The following is an 18496-nucleotide window of genomic DNA, read 5'->3' as shown; positions in this document are numbered from 1 at the left end:
CCCTCCATCCTTCCTTCCATCCTTCCTTCCATCCTTCCTTCCTCCTGTAACAGGACTAGGGCTTGAACTCTGGGGCTTGAGTTCTTCCTTGGCTTTTTGTACTCAAGGCTGGATTTCTACCATTTGAGCTACACTTCCACTTCCAGTTTTTTTTTTCCTGGTAAATTAGAGATATGTCTCTAGTATATATATGCCTAGGCTGGATTTAAATTATGATCCTTAGATCACAACTTAATTTTTTTTATTTGAATTTGAAAATAGGTTTCTTAATCATGAAGTTTTTTTTTTTTACATGAAAGAAAACAAAGATAGTTTTCCCTGAAATAGTTCATAGAAGCATGGAGGATGCTGGGGGAAGTTAGGGCTTTTCCTACTACAACCCTCTCTACTGCCTTTTGATCGAACCCACATGGACTGTGATCCTCTGAATGAAGCACAACTTTTTCCAGCCCAATATGTGACAGGAGTTCTTCCAATTTGTCATCAGGGTGCCTTCGAGGCTCTGAGCTGCTGAGTGCCTGAATCATAGTGTATGTCCCAAGCTGATGCCACTGCGTCTTAACAGATGTGCAACTGATGGCTGTTGGCAATTCTTTCAGTGATGACTATTCATTCGCTAATGTCATTAGATAAATGTCAGGCAGCATACTGAATTAATACCTGCAAACAGATTTGGAAGTGATCTTTCCCAGCCCCAATGGGCTGTCATCCATAAGACCATTGGGAAAGGAGAAAGCTAAGTCAGAAAAAAAATCATTAAATATTTCAACCTAAGAAAGATTTTAAACTTTGGGGAGGGATGTCAAAACAGTCATTTGATAGATATGCCTAGAGTGGTAAATTAATTATTTAAGCTCATCAAGTTAAGTATCTGAAGAACAAGAATGAGCCCAACATTCTTTTCTGTCATTCATTACCACCATCACCCTGCCAGCACAGACTTTTACCCGTCTGGGACATGGAAACATGGAATGAGGGAATATCTGGAAAAAAATGCTCTCTGCTTTGAAAGATTTAAAGTCAGTATTGTGATGATTTACAGGTGGAAAGAGCTGAGGAAGTGTCACTTCTTATTCAGCATGAAGGCAAGGATGATCATGTCGGTGTTCTGTGTGGCTATGAAGTCATGGTCCTGAGACACTCAACGAACAATTGGGTTTCTAAATGAAGCTGGACACTAATAGGTCTGAATATATTTCTTTCAAAGGGGTCCCATTTACTTTTCTGTCCTAAATAATCATTAATGTCATTAATTTGTTCTTACTTTAAAAGAAAGTAGCTTTGAGCTCTTCATGCACAGAAATGACAAAAAAATGTGATAGCTTAAGTTTTCTGAGAATTCCACTTTATCTAAAGCTTTTCACTGGGTCCCTCCACATTAGTCTTTTGAGATAGATTTAGGAAAAAAACCCCAACATTTCTGAGAATTTAAAATCCATTTACTCTATCAGTCTTATTTTTCGACCTGAATATTGAATTACCCATTGGGGAGGCTGTAAACTCTATTTTTTCCAATGCTTTGGGAATTATGAGAGTAGGCTAGAGAGGGAAGTAAGTTCAACAGGAAAGCTTGATAAAAAGCCTAAACTTTAAACAGTTGAAGCAAATTCTTTCATTCATCCAGGCATTCATTCATTGATTAATTCAACAAACGGAAAAGCATAAAATCCTACTTAAAAGAAAGATGGAAGAAAGGAAGAAGAGAGGAAAGAATAGAGACACATATTAAACAAACATGTAGTACAGAAAGATTTCATCACTAAGTGAAACACATATCTTAATACCTGAAAACCTCTTTCTTATTACACCAGCTATCTAGATAAACAAAATCCTAAAATTATCATAATAATAAAGACAATTGATAGATAAGAATAAATGATAATGTTTTGTTTTCCTTATTTGTCATAAACAAATTGAAATCAAAGTATATATAGATAGTTGCATTTATTCTTTATTTTAACTAGCCTATGTGTTAAGGATGCTGTGAGTTGAGGGTCAGTAGAGCTTTGATTGGCTTCTTGGAAACTGTGTCATTAACATGTGCTTGTGTGTGTATGGGGTGTGGGGGTAGGAGAAGGGATAGCCTAGTTGTGAATTAATGGTGTTGAATTTAAGTGTTTTTGAGTTGGTGTTTTTGTATTTCTTTTTTATTGTTGTACCTAATCTGATGTCGCCTTGTTTGACTAAATGCAGATGATACCTACTGATTTTCATCCAGTTCACCAGTTTCTCCTTCATTGCCCATGAACAAGTAAAGAAATTAAAACAATTTCAATTTGAAGAACAGCACCTTCACATAATAAATGTCAAGTACGGTAAATGGATTTAATTTCCCAGCTGCCTTATTCTCAGTTTTGCAGCAGAGAAATCACTTAAATTTTGTTTTCTTTTCTCCAAATTATAATATTAACTAGGGAAAAGCTATTTGGTAGGTTAAGTGAAAGAAACCAATATTTGTATCTCTTTGGGAGTTCTCAGGGACATTATTTTATAATGATAAAAGATTTTCTAACATCTATAAGCAGTTTTCAATTGAGAGGGAATTTTTATCAAGAGTTTTCTCATCCTTTAAAATAAAATATATTATGAAATACTCATCTGTGGTAACTAGAATGTGACTATAAGTCTATAAGTAAACACACTGGATGGTAAAAGAAAAAATAACACACATAGCATGATAAACTCTATAGGTCTCTAGGCATTTACACAGTGAGATGAAGGAAGATATTCTCAGGAGAGGATCACATAGGTGCAATCACTGTGTGCATCTGACCATATAAAATAATATGTATCAAAATGAACTCCGGGAAATGGAAACAAGAGATTTAAAAAAATTCTTTGCTGCTCTTTTTGTTTTCATTTCATTTTGTCTTGTTTGTTCATTTATCTGTCTTTGAGGAGGTAAGGGGAGACACAGAAATGGTGGGAAAAAGGGTGAACAAAGGCAGTAGTGGTACTCATTAGACACTATGTTGAAAATGAACCATACAACTCCTGGATGGGAATGGAAGGGAAAACCTGGGAGAGAGTGAGGGAAGGAGTGGCATTGTTCAAAAAGAAATGTACTCTTTATCTCACTTATGTAACTGTAACCCCTCTGTACGTCACATCTACAAAAACAATAAATAAATTTTAAAAAAAGAAAGAAGGAATCATTAAAATAGTTCCCACCCTTTATACTAAAAACAAATTTCATCTATAATTTCATCTACAGCTATAGTTGAGAGTTGTTGTACATATCAAGATAGGCAAAGCTGAGCCAGACCTAGTGGCTCAACCCTGCAATCCTAGCTACTTGAGAGGTGGAGATAGGGGGATTACAGTTCAAGGCCCAGCCTGAGCAAAAACCAATGGCATCCAATACTCCATCTCAGCCCTGTGTTGTGGCATGCATCTGTTATCCCAGAAATGGAGAAAGCACAATGATTGGTGAGCACCTATCATCTTCAGCAACATGAGGAAGCACAAATAACAGGTCCACACCCCAAACCAGCCCAGGCATAAAGCAAAACGCTGTCTGGGAAGTAACCAATGTAAAATGGAGGCATAGCTCCAGTGTAGAGTACTTGCTTAGCAGTGGTAAAGCCCTGAGTTCAACCCCTACTACCCCCAAAACAAAGGCTAGGATAAATAGTTTATATATAGTAATACTTTATTATATATAGATATAGATATTACTGTAGGAAGGATTGTGACGCCACTTAAAGTCATTTCCTGGACCACAATCTATTTTATTTTCTGTTGCTTTCTTTGATTTGTTCTTTTTCATGTATTGCTAATGTATATTTTTCTTTCATGTTACCTCTTAATCAAACATCCATTGAATTTCATAACATTCAGTGGAATGGAGGAAGTGGTAAATAGGAGAGGACTGGAGGAGAGAGAAAAAGGAAAGTTAAGCCAAATACGAAGACAGATGACCACGATGGAGAATGGAAAAGCGGCCCCCACACTTGTGTAAAGCCTGCAGTGCGTAAACTTCCACTATGAACCACAGATGTGCAGATGGACAGCTGATTAAACTTCTGTTTGTAGGAAGGAAATCAATCAGGTAGAGGTGGGGTTTTAGGGAAACAAGATCAAAGTCCTGTACCGAGGACATAGTTTAGGAAGCTACCAGTGTCTGCCTGGCCTGTTTGCTCCTTTTGGGTCTTGTGCCTGTTTGCTCCTTTTGTGTCTTGTGCCTTCTGTGGAGGACTGGTCTGAACAATGGAGGAGTTCCTGGATCTAGGCCTAGCTTGGAGAAAACCTTTTCACATCTCTAAGTCTGTTTGTGAAAGTAATGGGAGTGTGAGGATCCTATTTCCCATGGGCCTGGTAGAAATTTGTGAGCATATTTTATGTCTTTGAAAAGTGATTCAGGGCATGCAGATACTGAGTTTAACACTTTGTTTTGCATTGCTTCCCCTTGACTTCTTTTTTGTATTACAGCAGACTCACGAATTTCATTTGGGGACAAAAAGGAGCATGAGAGTATAGTGGCTGTGAAAGGGGGATATTGAATCGCTCTGGGTGAATTACATGCAGTTCTTGAAGACCCCAGCCAAGTCCACATGCCCAAATCTCAGCCTCTAGACTTTTCCCTCTGCTGACCCATGTTCCCTTGATTTCCACTCACAGTTCAGCAAGGAATGTGTCCTGGGGGTCCTAAGAGAGGAGGTCTCCAGGTTCAAGGTCCTCAGTAAATATCTCCAGGCTAGAGTCATTTTTCTCAGGCAGTACCTGGACTGCAAACTGCACTGAGAATTCCAGTGGAGGCAGGTCAGTGGGCATCAACTGTTCACTAACTCACTGGACTTTGAGACTGGGAAGAAGAGGAGGTTCTAAAAAAGGAATCCTGGATTGGTGGCTGCAAATGTTTTCAGGAAAACCCCAGAGTGGCCTGTCATTGTTTACAGCAGTTCCCTAAAGTGGGGAGAGAAAGGTGGAAGGGACAGAAGAAGTGAGGAGATAGAAGGGGAAGAAAGGAGAAAGAGGAATGAATAGGAAGAAAGAGGAGAGGAAGGTGAGACAGGTAGACAAAGCAAAGGGCTTAGAATAGTTTTGTTAGTCTTGTAATTACATCTGGATCTCATCCCAGTGAGCTTCCTGCTACAGGAGGGCCATATTGTGTGAGAGAAAGCTCAGGGTTTGTTGGAAGGAGATGAGAAGATGAGAAATGAAATGAGAAATGAAGTATGTCAGTGGGAGATCCACAGAAGAAAATAGATAGCACAAATTGTTATATGGGACTCCTGTTTCAAAGACTTGCAGTCCAGGATGTAACTCTTAAAGACAAAACCAACATATTTGGGGTGGAGACCCAAGTCCAACAAAAGCAGACCATATAGGGAAAAACTCAGAGGCTGGAAAAACTTTCATATAAGGAAATACTCAGGCAAGCAAAGCAGACCATTTAGGGAAATACCCATGGGCTAGCAAATCAGCCACTTAAGGAAATAGTCAGAGGTGACCATTCTCTCCAGCTTTCCTGGAGCTGAACACCCTGACACCTGCACTCCAATGAATGGTCTCCCTCACCTGTGGGCTTTTGGAGCTGGGTGAAAAGTCCTATCATCCAGCCAGGCACCAGGATGCTGTGAGGACAAAGCCTGTTACTTAGCTCCAGTAGCCTTATTTCAGAATGAAGAAATGCGTTTTGGGATCTTAAAGAAAAGGAAAGCACAACGGGAAAGAAAAAGTTCAAAGGGAAGAAGAGGGTACCGAATAACCGAGGAAGACACTGGAAAGTTTGGGATCTTCTTATTTGTTAGAATGGGGTAAAGAGTTGAGAACTGATGTATTCATTTGCCTTTCTTATGATCGGATTTTTAATTTCTTGTGTGCTTGTTCATCATCCCCGTGTTAGGTCCACCCAGGAAAAATGACCCCTTCCCTTGTTCGCTCTCCGTGCACCTGTGTCCTCTTCCCTAGCAATCCCTGCCCAGCACCCATATAACTCAGTTAATGGCGTACCTGGGGGCAGTGGGCGGTCCCCCAGGTTCTGAGGTCATCACTGTGGCCACACCTCCTCCCTGCCCTCTTCCTATATAGTTCATCTCGGTCATTAGTTCCCCTTGCAGACTCTCCCTTCCCTTCCCTTTTCCCCTTGGCCTTGTGCACACCTCCATCCTGTGCGGGGCAGCAGGCTCAGTTGTTCCCCTTGCCCTTTCCCCTTGGTCCTTCCCCACCTCCCCTTTCCCTTCTATATATTTCTAATTTTGTAACTTAAAAATACAAATGAGGGCTGGGAAGGTGGCTCAGTGGTAGAGAGCTTGCCTTGTATGCATGAGGCCATGAGTTCAATTCCTCAGCACCACATAAGCAGAAAAAGTCGGAAGTGGTGCTATAGCTCAAATGGTAGAGCGCTAGCCTTGAGCTGAAGAGCTGAGGGACACTGCCCAGGCCCGGAGTTCAAGCCCCACGACTGGGGGTGGGGGGTGGGGAATGGGGATAAGAATAATAAGAGTTAAAGGCAGAGTCAGTGATTCTTTGCCCGAAGCCATGTTTGAGAGCTTGATACTTAACATGAGAAAGGATTGCTCATTCTATAATTAGACACTGCACTAGAAAATTAAGGGGTGGCAGAAAAGAGGTTGTAAAACAACCCACACATAATTCTGTAACATAAACATGAACACTAGATGGCTTCTAGATGTAGATCCTTTTAAAAGATTTCAACTTACACTTGATATGATGAATTTTGTCAGAAAGGATGTTGCTGGTATTAACAAGTCATCTTGTTGAAAGGGATTCCATTTTTGAGAGTTTGTTTATTCTTAGTATTCAAATGATTTTTCTTATTTGTTCCCCTTGTATCTAGTTCCATATCACCTTATTTTAGCAGCCTCTCACAGGACAGGGACAGGTAAAGGAAGGGCGTTTTGACCTTCAGTCTATAGTGAGATGAGGCCTAATATGAAAAAGCTATTTTGGCCCAAATGTATGGAGATAATTTCTTGATTATAGATCCTTTAGCAGTAAAACATCTTCAAGAAAATTCCGCCACACACTATACCTGCCCCCTCCCCCCATAAAAATAGATTGATGATAGGCAAGGGAAAGAAACATTTATTGAACCAGGCACTGAGCTGAGTATTTGCAATGATACAAAATAGAAATAGAATGACCACCTTATACCGGGAGGTCTAAAGTTTTGTTTGGCAAGCATTGTTTTTGGCATGCAGTGAAAATGAAGTCGTGTGATAGCAATTAGCATCCATAATCTCTGAGAGCAATGACAAGGACTTATCTGTCCATATTTTCCCCATAGATGAAAGGAAATAAATATATTATGGGAAACAGGAAGCACAAGGTACAATAACCAAAGATTTACAGAATGAAGAACTGGAAGAATTGGACGACAGTAATTTTCTGTAATGGTTCAAGGTTACAAAGAAAAAAGTAGACATTTATAAAGAATAACATATAGAAATAGTTTTAAAATCAAGATTATTTTTGATAAATGGCTGATATTTCCCATAATAATACCGGAATATTTTAATGGCTCAAAGCAATAAGGGAAATAGTTTTTAGAGAAGTCAGATTGTAAATTTATGAAGATACATTTTTTGGCAGCAAAAGTCTTCAAGAAAATTGCTTCAGCCATGCACATTGTAATTCTGCTCATTTTTTAAAAATGAAAATAATAGTGGAAGGATAGACAGGGAAATCAACATTTATTGAGCCAGGCACTGAGTTGGGTATTATCAGTGTAATGACATATATTATCATGGCTTTGGGTAATCACCTTGAGGCGATTTACAATTAAGAAAAGAATCAGCACTTTATGGTACTCTTGTTTTCTAAATCTGATATCTTACCATGTAGTCTTTCTGAATTTGATCAGCCGGAATTTATAAAATATTGAAATGTAAAAATGGTTTGTCAGAAAGCCTATAGTAAATCTGAAAAGTGGTGAATTAGAAGGTGTTTTCTAATGTAACTAAACAATCACCCATTGATTGTAACAATCACTTCTAATATGTTGGCTAATTTTGTTTGGCATTTTCTGGGAAAGGGGAAGAGCAGAGGTAGTGGTAGCTTTGAGAATACACAAGCTTATGCTATGACTATGACAGAGTCTTTGCTTTGATATGGCTTTACATAGACACAATCACTCAGCGGCCGGTTCTAGATTGCTTTGGTTTTCACATGAGACTCTTAAAATTGGCTTAAAATGAATGATGAAGCAGTAAAGCAAGCCTCATGACACAAAGAACACTCAGGAAGGCTCTGTGGTCACATAAAGCAAAGCTAAAAGGTTAACACTTAAACAACTGTTGGATTGTACGTCAAACACCTAACACCTCAGATAGGCCTTAGAGTGGCATACAATACTAATTCTAGATAACGATTAATGAAAAATTAGTACATTCACAGTTTCGACAGAAATATATGATCACTTTAAAAATGTTTTGTTTTATAGACATAGACATAATCATATTGAAATCAACTCATTAAAATGATTTTCATTTGTATTATGGGATGATTTTTATAACATGAAGATTATACATATATATATCAATATATCAATACAGCATATCATGATCTTGACTCACAGAAAGCATTATGTATAAAATAATATAATGATTATTTTAAATTCAGGTATGTCCTTTGACAAATACAACAGCTCTGTTGCCAAAACCATTTAAATCATGAGATGTAACATCTTCCATTTCTAAACTACAGGCAGCTTTGGAGGAAAGTCATTAGGACACAAAGGGAGATAATGTCTTTTAAAAATTCAGAATCATTTTTTCCAGGAATTATACAAAACCAATTATATTTTTTTCCCAGAGGTATTTTTCCCATATAGTGTTTAAATTTCAGATAACATGATAAAAGGATCTCAATCCCAGATCAGAAAAATGTGCAAAAAAACCTCAATGTAGATGAAATACCATCAACCATAACTCTTAAAGATTATTTTTGATAATCTTTAAAAAAACTGGCCCGGTTTTGATATTATTGGTCCAGAAGAAATCTTTAGAGTTTTCTTTTCTTTTAAAATAGCAGCAGGTAAGATGTTAACTAACGACTACCTTATGGTTGAATTTCTATGATCATTGATCACACCATGTAAGCAGGATATGTTTTTCAACTTTACATGTTGCAAATGCTTCTTAAATGGACATCAAGACACAGCTGAGAAGAATTGATGTGAACAGCTGCCAGCCTATGGTGTTGTGAATTATGTACATCTCTTAGCTACAAAGTCAGAATGCTAAAAAGAATACAGATTCACCATTTTCAATACAATTTGAGTTTAGTAACTACTCTGCATTTTGTGAATCCTGAGATATCCCAATTTTGGAAACAATCTATTTTCTATTTTTCTACATTTTCTTTTACTTGTAGTAGATAGGAAAGTCTCAGACTCAAAATCACCTTGTTGAAGGGAAAATTTCTAGATAAGTGTCCTTTTGATTTGCATATCTAGGAATTATAGAAAATCCAGGTATAATTACAAGTAGAATTTCCATTTAGATCATAAGCTCTTGAGAAGTTGTTTTGTATTTTCAAGTTTCTCTTTAAGGCTTTCCATAACTATTCATCAAGGTAGCCTGCATTTATTTGTAACTTTTATATTAACTAAATAACAAAGCAGGCTCAAATCGATAAGCATGCAAATCTCAAAATGGGTATACATGTGACTCTCACATGTGGCTTGGATTTCTGTGTGGATGATTTCACATTTGACTAGTTCTTTGTGAGGACAAAGGTCATTCATTGCTTATGAATAATTTTGCTTTTTATAGATCCTGTAGTTCCCACTGTGTACAACTAATTCAGTGAAAAAATAATGGGCCTTGGAATAAGGAAGTTAAAAAGGTTATAAGTATATAAGTATATACAACTAGGAAGGGGAGAAGCCAGGATGTTAAATCCACCTGAATTGTGGAAATGATCTGATTAACTGTGATTAACTAAGCAGTCATTCACTGCTTAGAGCAGATGACTAAGTCATTCCTGTACTATGTCTGGGTCTGTGACCTGCATTCTTGGATTTTACCCCAATCATGAGAAAAAAAGACAGAACCTGAAGATACATCCTTAAAAATATTTCTCAGCCAACTCACTTATTTAACAAAAGAGGAAACTAAAGGCCAGCATTTAAAGGACTTGGCCTGGTAAGTGGCAGTAATATGACTTAGACTGGGTTGTGGAGTACATGGTCTCTATCCTAGCAATGCTAAATTATGTTGAGTTAAAAAGGCAGGAAAAAAACCCACGTTTGTCTACTAATGCACACAGGCAGGTCCCATTATTGACAAATCTGTATCAAGAGCAGATGGGACCATAATTCAAATTCACTAATAGTTTTTAATCAGTGTGCAAAATTTCCATGTGACATATTGTACTTTTTAGGCCCTGGCATACAAAATTTAGTGCTATTTACACAGCATCAATATGTTTCAAAATAGAAAATCTTGGATTCACATTATTCACATCAGCTTTGTGATGATTCAGTTAAACAATACATTACAAACCCACTGACTGCTCACTGATTAGTCCTTACATTATATTGTCATTCCCTTTCTGGTTACTCCTGCTTTCTTCATATAAAATACATTTCTAACCAATATACTTATCTTGCAAACTAAAATATTTCCATTTTTTTAACAAATGAAAGGCACTTTGTAAAACCTATATAAATCTGTTCTTTCCTGTTTACTGAATACTCTGAGGAGATCGAAGGTGCTAAAGGCAGGACTAAATCCTTCTGAAAATAATTGGCAATAGCAGGCAGCAAACAATAAATAAATACACTGAATTTCCTCCAGGACAAAGTGCTCATTGGAGCCCAAGTCCTCTAGTGACTCATTAACTCAGGATTCACCAAGTCCGTAGGATTACTACAGGATAAGGAGTCACCATTGTGATTTTATTTGGGTAGTAAGAGACTGATCCTTCTAGAAAAGACCAGCTACAGCAAGTTGTTAGTCCATAACTCACTGTCAGGACTGGTTATAGGCACTTAGGAAAATGTAACATCTGCTAAAAAAATCAATGACACAGTTGCCAGTAACTTGTGCTCATATTAAGATATTTTATCGACATTTAAGATTGCTCAGAGAACATTTTGCTATTTGAATCATATGCTTCCACAAAATCATCTATTGACTCTATCCAGTTTTGTTCTTCATAACTTTTCATATTTAGGTATCTGTTTATAAAAACATGACTTTATAATCTGGAGCACAAGACTCAAGCTATTTGTGTAATGGTTATTTGTAAACTATGATGAAAGATGGAAAAGAAAAAAGGTATCTGGGACTGTTTGGCAGAAATAAACATTACTTCAAGTCAGTAAGCAATCATTATTCTGAAGATTAGTGTCTCCTTCGATGTTTCTGTTTTATCTTATGTGTCTGTTATCTAAGTCTTTATTTTCTCATAATCTTAGAATATCATTTGCACTGTATCCTAAGAACTTAACAAAATCATGTATGACATATGAAGACCAGTGGGAGGTGTTGCTAAACAATGATGAGCACATCATTGAAGATTGCCTTCCAGTCCCATAATGAAGACTAATTATTTAATATACAAGGCATTGGGTCAGATTATTTTTGTAGGAAACTATTCAGTGAATCATGGAATCAAGCAGACAGAATTTATAAAGGACTTAGGGATTATTTAGTTCAACATCTTCAGAAATCAGAGAAAGTATGTTAATAATTATAAATTATAAACTTGACTAGTGAAAGATAATTGATATTTTTAAAAGATTTTGTTCAAGGCTTTAACCCACTATAGCATTTTTCATATATATATATATATATATATATATATATATATAATAACATGTCAAAAGCAGATGATATTAAAGTTTCAAACAATAAGAGCAGTTGATATATCAAGTTAATTTTCTCAGTCATATTTTATAAATAAACATGTATATACATATATAAATAACCTCAATAGTTAAACTGGAGAATGTTGTTTAATGTAGGGATAGGTTTTGTCCACATTGGTTTTGAAGTTTAATTTCCTTAGTCAAAGCCTTAGTATATTATACTCTCTGGTTCTCATGGAGGTTTTGTGTATTTTTCAGGTCAGTCTCATATGAATAGGCAAAAGATTCACCATTATATGAATCTTAAACCACTAATATGTTGGTTTTTATTATTGTTGTTATTGTTTTTGATTTTGCTTTCTCCTTTCATTGCAAGTGAAACAGATTTGATCTACGCAAGACAGGGTTATTTTCGAGCACAAAAATTCCCATTAGTGGAAATGGTATAAAGAACTTTGGCATGCACATGAATTAACTGGGGACATTAGTAAGATGCACATATGGATTTTGAAGATCTAGGATAGGCCCTGAGGTGCTGGTAATAGAGTTTCCAGTAGCAACCAGGAGATGCCAATAGTTAATCCTCAATCACTGATTAATGAGGATCTAGAGTACTGAGTAAGCTTAGCAGTTTTCCCAAATGTTTCTCTTTCTCACAAGATGTTTACATAGTGGGGAAATACAGCCTCTGATATATTATTTTTTATATTTCTGAAAACACTGACAACGTGTTTCAATCACAAGGGAACTTCTGGGTCCAGTTCCTATCACTATGGATTTGATGAATATTTAACTCATGGAGATGAATGAACTCATGTTCTGAATGTACAGATCGTAAGTAGACAAGAATAAATTTGCCAGTAGGTGCAATGAAAAGTAGAGGGAGGGAGCATTCTGTTCAGTAGATAAGTCATGGAGGCTCCTGTTAAAATGGAGACCCAAGGGGGTTTTGACCCACTTCGGGGAGCCTGTCCTTGGAATAGACTTGCAGATGGTTTTCATCATATTCCACCTTTGCAACTGGTCCTATCTGGTTTCCATTTGGACATTCTTGATGTGAGTGCTGTTTCTGCCAAAGTTTTGCAAATACATCTACTCCAGAGAGATATTAATCCCTGGTTTTGCTTAAAATTCTTTTGCTATCCAAGACTGCCCAGAAAAACAAAACAAAGCCAAATCTCTGTCTCTGATGCAGCATGTTTAAAGAAAAGACTCACCTATAGATAGGCAGAAGCCCCAAACTCACAGGAAAATTCATTTCTGGTCTGTGGAGAGTCCTAAAACTCTAACTTGGTAGGTCTGTTGTTGTTTAAATTATCCTGGAGATGAAGAAGAATCAGATAATGCACATTCTTGTGTTGCAATCTGAATTTTGTCACCTATTTCATATTCCTCAGTGGGCTTTGGGTTACTACAGTATTTTATCCCACAAACTGTGACACACTGTGAATACTCATTATAACTTAACAGCAGAAAGTACTGTGCCCACTGGATACGTAAACGGCTGCACTGGGAAATAGAAAATAGTCTTACTTTACCTAAGCAATAGAAAAATAGTCTTCAAAAATACATTGCTAAACTTACAGGTTTGTATTAAAGTAGAATCTGTATGTACAGTAAGGCAGCATTTCTATTAGCATCCTGCTATGATTATCTTTTAAAGTTAGTCTTGGGAATTGTTTTTGTTTGTTTCTGTGAAGGAAACATTCGGGTGTATAATAAATTACTGGTCCTGCTAAAAGGAAGCAAGATTTACCAAATGAGATTCATTTGCCTCTTGTGTAAGAAAAGTTTACTTTCCAAAAACTATGTGTGCCAGAGGGATCAGAAGGAAATAAAATTTAGGGTGAGAAATCCATGCTTAATGCATTCAAACTATCTCTTACAAAATGAGAGGCATTATTTTACTTGCATTTCAGCAATGGATCAGTAAGAGACTGATGCAGACATTTTTGGTAGGTGTCCTGGAATGGATTCCTTAAAAAATATATTTTGTTTAGGTCACTGTTATAAAATGAAAAAGGAGTGTAAAGGGTTAAGTAAGCAATTTGTTTTCAAAGGTGGTTTTCATGGCATTTCCCATATATCTACCATCTCTTGTGTTAAGTCTTTCTGACAGTTCCATTTCTTCCTACCTCCTAGCAAACCACGAAAGCTTTTTAAAGGGGATATACCCAGCGGCACCACCCCTCAGGAATACTAAGCAATGTGCTTTAATTTCATTGAACACATAAGTCTTTATCACTAAGAGGAAAAAAAAACACACCAAAAACATCAATAACAAAAACCCAAACCAAATCGACAAATCACAGTTCAGTGACAAAGTGATGTGTTTTGGAAACTGCTGTTAGAAAAAGGCAAGTGGTTGAACATGGAGAGTGAAAAGAAGCAAACGTAGTGTCATTCTACCCACATTCTTGATCATTCACTACCACACAGCACACAGCATTCCTTCATGACACTGTTGTAGTGTTACCTGAAAGAAAAAAAAATCACATTTCTACCAATCATTCTCATCTGTCAGGCTATCAGTGAAAGGAGTGCATAAAGCATGTAGGGTCCAGGTAATCCAGCCCGCCTTGTTGGTTTTTGCACTTGCTGGAGGTCGCAGGGAAGCTGGCCAGGTCTTTCTCTGACTGATTCTGTTGAAGCGATGGTGGACTCTCCTTGATGGATTCCTCAAACAAAGCCACGTTCTGAGCCCGAGGATCTGGCATTAACACCAGGATGTTGTTATCTATGACCGTGGACACCTTGGCATACTCTTTACTGGAATCAGGAGCCCTAGACATCTCTGTCTGCTCACTGTTCTCTCTCTGTTTTGGGAGCAAGGTTAGTTCCCCATCTTTGTTGACCTTATGAATCTCCACGTAATCGAGAGGTTTAACAGAAATCAAGGGGCTCTCCTCCTGAGGAAGCAGCCATACTGTATCCTGCTTTGGTTTGGGATGGAAGAAGCTTTCCACCTCCTGCTCAACTGTCTTTTCTTCTTCCTCTTCATTTGCCATGGTTTTAGAGTACTTTAAAGCATCTTGGACTGCTTTGTCCAGTAAAGTAGCTATGGGCCCTACAGGGCCTCCAGCCAGCTTGCACATGTCGGCAATGCTATGGTAAGGAGATCTGGGGTTTTGTTGGCCAGGTTGTGGTAAAGGCCAGGTTGAAGATTTAGATTCATCAGCATGAAAGAAGTGGATATTGCCTTCCCCTGGTATGCTCTGGAAATCTTGGGGGCAAGTAATATTTGCTTCAGGAGTTTCTGGCTTCTCCCTGACCCCGGAAGTGTGGAAAGTGTGAGGACTGGCCTGGGTTTCCTCACACTTTTCAGAGAGAAGAGAATGGCTGTCACAGCTTCCCCGGCCAGAGTCGCTGTCAGGATCCAGGCGTGCGGGTTTTACACCTGGGCTTGGGTGTTCTTTAGAGTTGGCTGGCATCAGCTGTTGTTCCTCGCTGTCATCCACTTCTAAAAACTCCACCAGCAAGTCCTCACAGTCAGAGGCTGGGGGGAAGTCATGGCATCCCAAGGCACTCAAGAGTTCTTCAGATTTACCCTTCTATTAAAACAAAGACACAAGGAGAGGTGGGTGTTAGCTCTATCACATGCCACAGGTGGTATCACAGCCAAGTGTTGTCTGTTCATCAACCTGAGCAGAGATTAAAGGGGTTCTCTCCTAAGGCTGTGGCCATGCTGGGTCTTACTTAAGACTTGGAATGGGAGCTTTCTATCTCCTTTGGCTGGGTTGAAGGCTCTTGTGAGCAGCCTCAAGAATTCCCCAGAATGCTATGTAGGTGCCTATCAGGCCATCTATAATCACCTTCTGGTACTTATGATCAAATGCTTTTCTTTAAGCCAGCCTCTCTCTAAGCAAAAAAAAAAGATCATTAGGGGCTGGGAAGGTGGCTCAGTGGTAGAGCGCTTGCCTTGCATGCCTGAGGCCCTGGGTTCGATTCCTCAGCACCACATAAGAAAAAAGCCGGAAGTGGCGCTGTGGCTCAAGTGGTAGAGCGCTAGCCTTGAGCTGAGGGACAGCGCCCAGGCCCAGAGTTCAGGCCCCACGACTGGACCAAAAAAAAAAAAAAGATCATTAGCTTAATGGACAATTAGTATACGACTTATAAACATACACCTATGAAGTTTACAAAGCTTGTAAAACATGTAAACCAAAGTGCTCATGTACACTTCTGACACTTGGAATTCACTGGCAGAATGATTCTGAGGTGTGGCTGCTGGCTTTTGAGGTATTCCCAACTGCTACCTTCTAGAAGATGGTAATAAGAAGTTGGTTCTTTTGTTCATTCTTCTTTTACTGATCTTCCTCCTTCTCTCCCTTCTTGTCTTCCCACTTTCCTCTTCCCATCTTTTTTTTCTTATCTCTTTGTTCTTATTCTGCCACTTTTCAATTTCTTTTTTTTTTTGGTTTTTTTTATTTTTTTATTTTATTTTATTTGTGAAAATACTGTACAGAGGGGTTACAATTGCATGGGCAGGATAATGCGTACATTTCTTACCAAGCATTGCAGCCTCCTCCTTTGTTTACCCTTCACATCACTTCCCAGCCTCCCCCCTCCCCCCCCACACTTTTCAATTTCTTTGATCTTTCTTTTCCTCCTTTCTCTTTTTCCTGATCTCTATTTCCTCCCTCTTATATTCCTTCCCCCCTCTCCTTTTAGTACTCCATTCTCCTCCTTTTAACTCCACCTGCCTCCTCTTCTTACTTCCCCTCTTCTTTCTGATCTTCTGGTTTAGGTTCTAGTGGTGTGAAGCCTTGGTTTTATTACTTATCCAGTATATAGGATCTTAGGGAAGCTGCTATCTGAATCCCCATGTCTCCATTTTTAAGATGAGAGTTGATGCCTCTCTGGGAATACCTTTTGAGTACTAGAGATGATGTACAAAAATATTAAATTTAAAACCAAGTAGCTATATTATCATTCGATCTCTATGACTAGCAGATGAATTGTGCTCTAGAAAGTATTTTAGTTCACTGAGATCTTCATGTTGACTCTGTAAAGGCCAGTGCTAAGTAGGGAGTTGTGGCATGTCATGTGATTTCAGCTAATTTGGAGGCAAAGATCAGGAGGATCCAGCTTAGGCACAATGACTTTATCTTAAAACAGCAGCAGCAACAACAACAACAAAAGTGGGCATGATGACACAGGAGCCATAAGTAGGAGGATCATGATCCAGGTTATCTTTGGCAAAAATGCAATGCCCTATCTGAGGAATGAACTAAAGAAATGAACTCAGCTAGTAGTGTTGTTGACTCATAAGCTCACAATCTAGAGTTCAGACCTCAACTTGAAAAACAACAACAACAACAACAAAAGTCACTGCTCAGCTGGAAAGTGGTGTCAGCATTGGGTAAGTAGCCTAGTTCTTTAGCTGTACTATCAGGTCAGATATTCCCAACCAAAGTGTATCTGGTAGACAAGAATTCTGTGGGACTTACTTCATGTTCTTGATCAATTGGCCTCACAGTCACTGGGTCACGACATTTATCAGATAACCATGTTTCTACACATCACTCTTAAGATTAAGGTCAAACTGAAACTATATATTTCAACCTGAGAGAAATTGAAAATGTCCTGAATGCTCTTTTCATTCCAAACACTTACGTTTGCTTTCCTCTAAATGCATCCCAATGAACACCAACCCTCACTCTACTAATCCAGACTCAACTGATTGCTCAATCTGAGCAAGAGTGGTCATGACATATTCTGTCACTGTGGCCTCTTGTGTAGAGAACGTCAAATGGAAGCTGTCAGTACTGTAAGACGGAGGTGGCCATGGCAAGTACTTGTTTTGTGTTTGTGAAAATATCACCTAGATCGAAACTGATTATTTGTATAGAATGGGTATGTGTGTGGTTATTAGCATCCCTGGTGAATCTAGCACTCATTACCTTGAATTTTGTGTTTTTGTGGCTTTTGTTCTTTGCCCTCCAACTTTTAATGTCTGCTGGTGAAGACTCTCAGACCTGATAATTCTTTCTATTAACTCACAGGCGGAGCACAAGGCACAGATGGAGAGAGATTAGAAGTAGCCAGACTGGGTTGATGGGAGTAGTGTGTGAATTTGCAAATTGTTTATTAAAAGTAGCTAGTCACACTACATTCTCTTATTCTTGGACTTACCTCCAGCAAACGAGTATCAAATCCTTTTATTTTTGGTCCAGGAACTGGTGGAAAGATGCAGGTCACCAAGCTGTAAAATAATTTGTGAGATTATATAAATGACTTATCTTTTTACTTTGTGATTCTTGAAACATTATTTTTAATCTTCAAATTACTTCTACATGTTTTATGAGAGTCCCCATTTGATAAAGTTATATACGTCAGAGAAGTCACATTCTCTATTTTTGTTTTTCTTAGTGCTGATAAAAGTTGTTTTATTTGAACTCAATAAACATAGCATATTAGAACTAATGGTTAAATTAAATGTGTAGGTTGTAGGCTCGTTATCATTATCATGCATTATTTGTTTATCTTTTTTTGACATTACCCCTGATGATAATAATAGAAAGAAGGGCTGAGAGACAAGGAAGTACCTAGAGCCCTTCAAAGCCATTGCCCAGATCGTAATCAAACAGACGGCAGCAGAAAGAACAGCCACAAAGATCCACATGGTTGTATCATCCGTGGGGAAGTCTAAAAAACAAATAGCCAGAAAGCTTTGATCACATACCGCATCATTAAACAATTATAACCAACCAACTG

General features: G+C 38.1%; 2 protein-coding genes across 2 annotated transcripts in view; both read right to left on the bottom strand.

Annotated features, from left to right (window-relative positions):
* Positions 1–4776, bottom strand: part of Agxt2 (alanine--glyoxylate aminotransferase 2) — a 34366-nt gene extending 29590 nt beyond the window's left edge. The window contains exon 1 of the mRNA XM_013018618.1: positions 4619–4776. Within this exon, the coding sequence (XP_012874072.1) occupies positions 4619–4706 (88 nt within the window). The 5' untranslated portion in view covers positions 4707–4776. The remainder of the gene's footprint in view (positions 1–4618) is intronic.
* Positions 4777–14025: 9249 nt separating this feature from the next.
* The window catches only part of Prlr (prolactin receptor), a 118936-nt gene continuing 114465 nt past the window's right edge, over positions 14026–18496 (bottom strand). The window contains exons 8-10 of the mRNA XM_013018547.1: positions 18328–18427; positions 17915–17984; positions 14026–15333 (exon numbers count right to left, since the gene is read on the bottom strand). Coding sequence (XP_012874001.1) covers positions 14311–15333; positions 17915–17984; positions 18328–18427 — 1193 coding nt within the window. The 3' untranslated portion in view covers positions 14026–14310. The remainder of the gene's footprint in view (positions 15334–17914; positions 17985–18327; positions 18428–18496) is intronic.

The sequence above is a fragment of the Dipodomys ordii genome, unplaced genomic scaffold (assembly GCF_000151885.1).
Source record: "Dipodomys ordii isolate 6190 unplaced genomic scaffold, Dord_2.0 Scaffold41, whole genome shotgun sequence".
Taxonomy (NCBI): domain Eukaryota; kingdom Metazoa; phylum Chordata; class Mammalia; order Rodentia; family Heteromyidae; genus Dipodomys; species Dipodomys ordii.
This window is presented reverse-complemented; position numbering and strand designations above follow the sequence as displayed.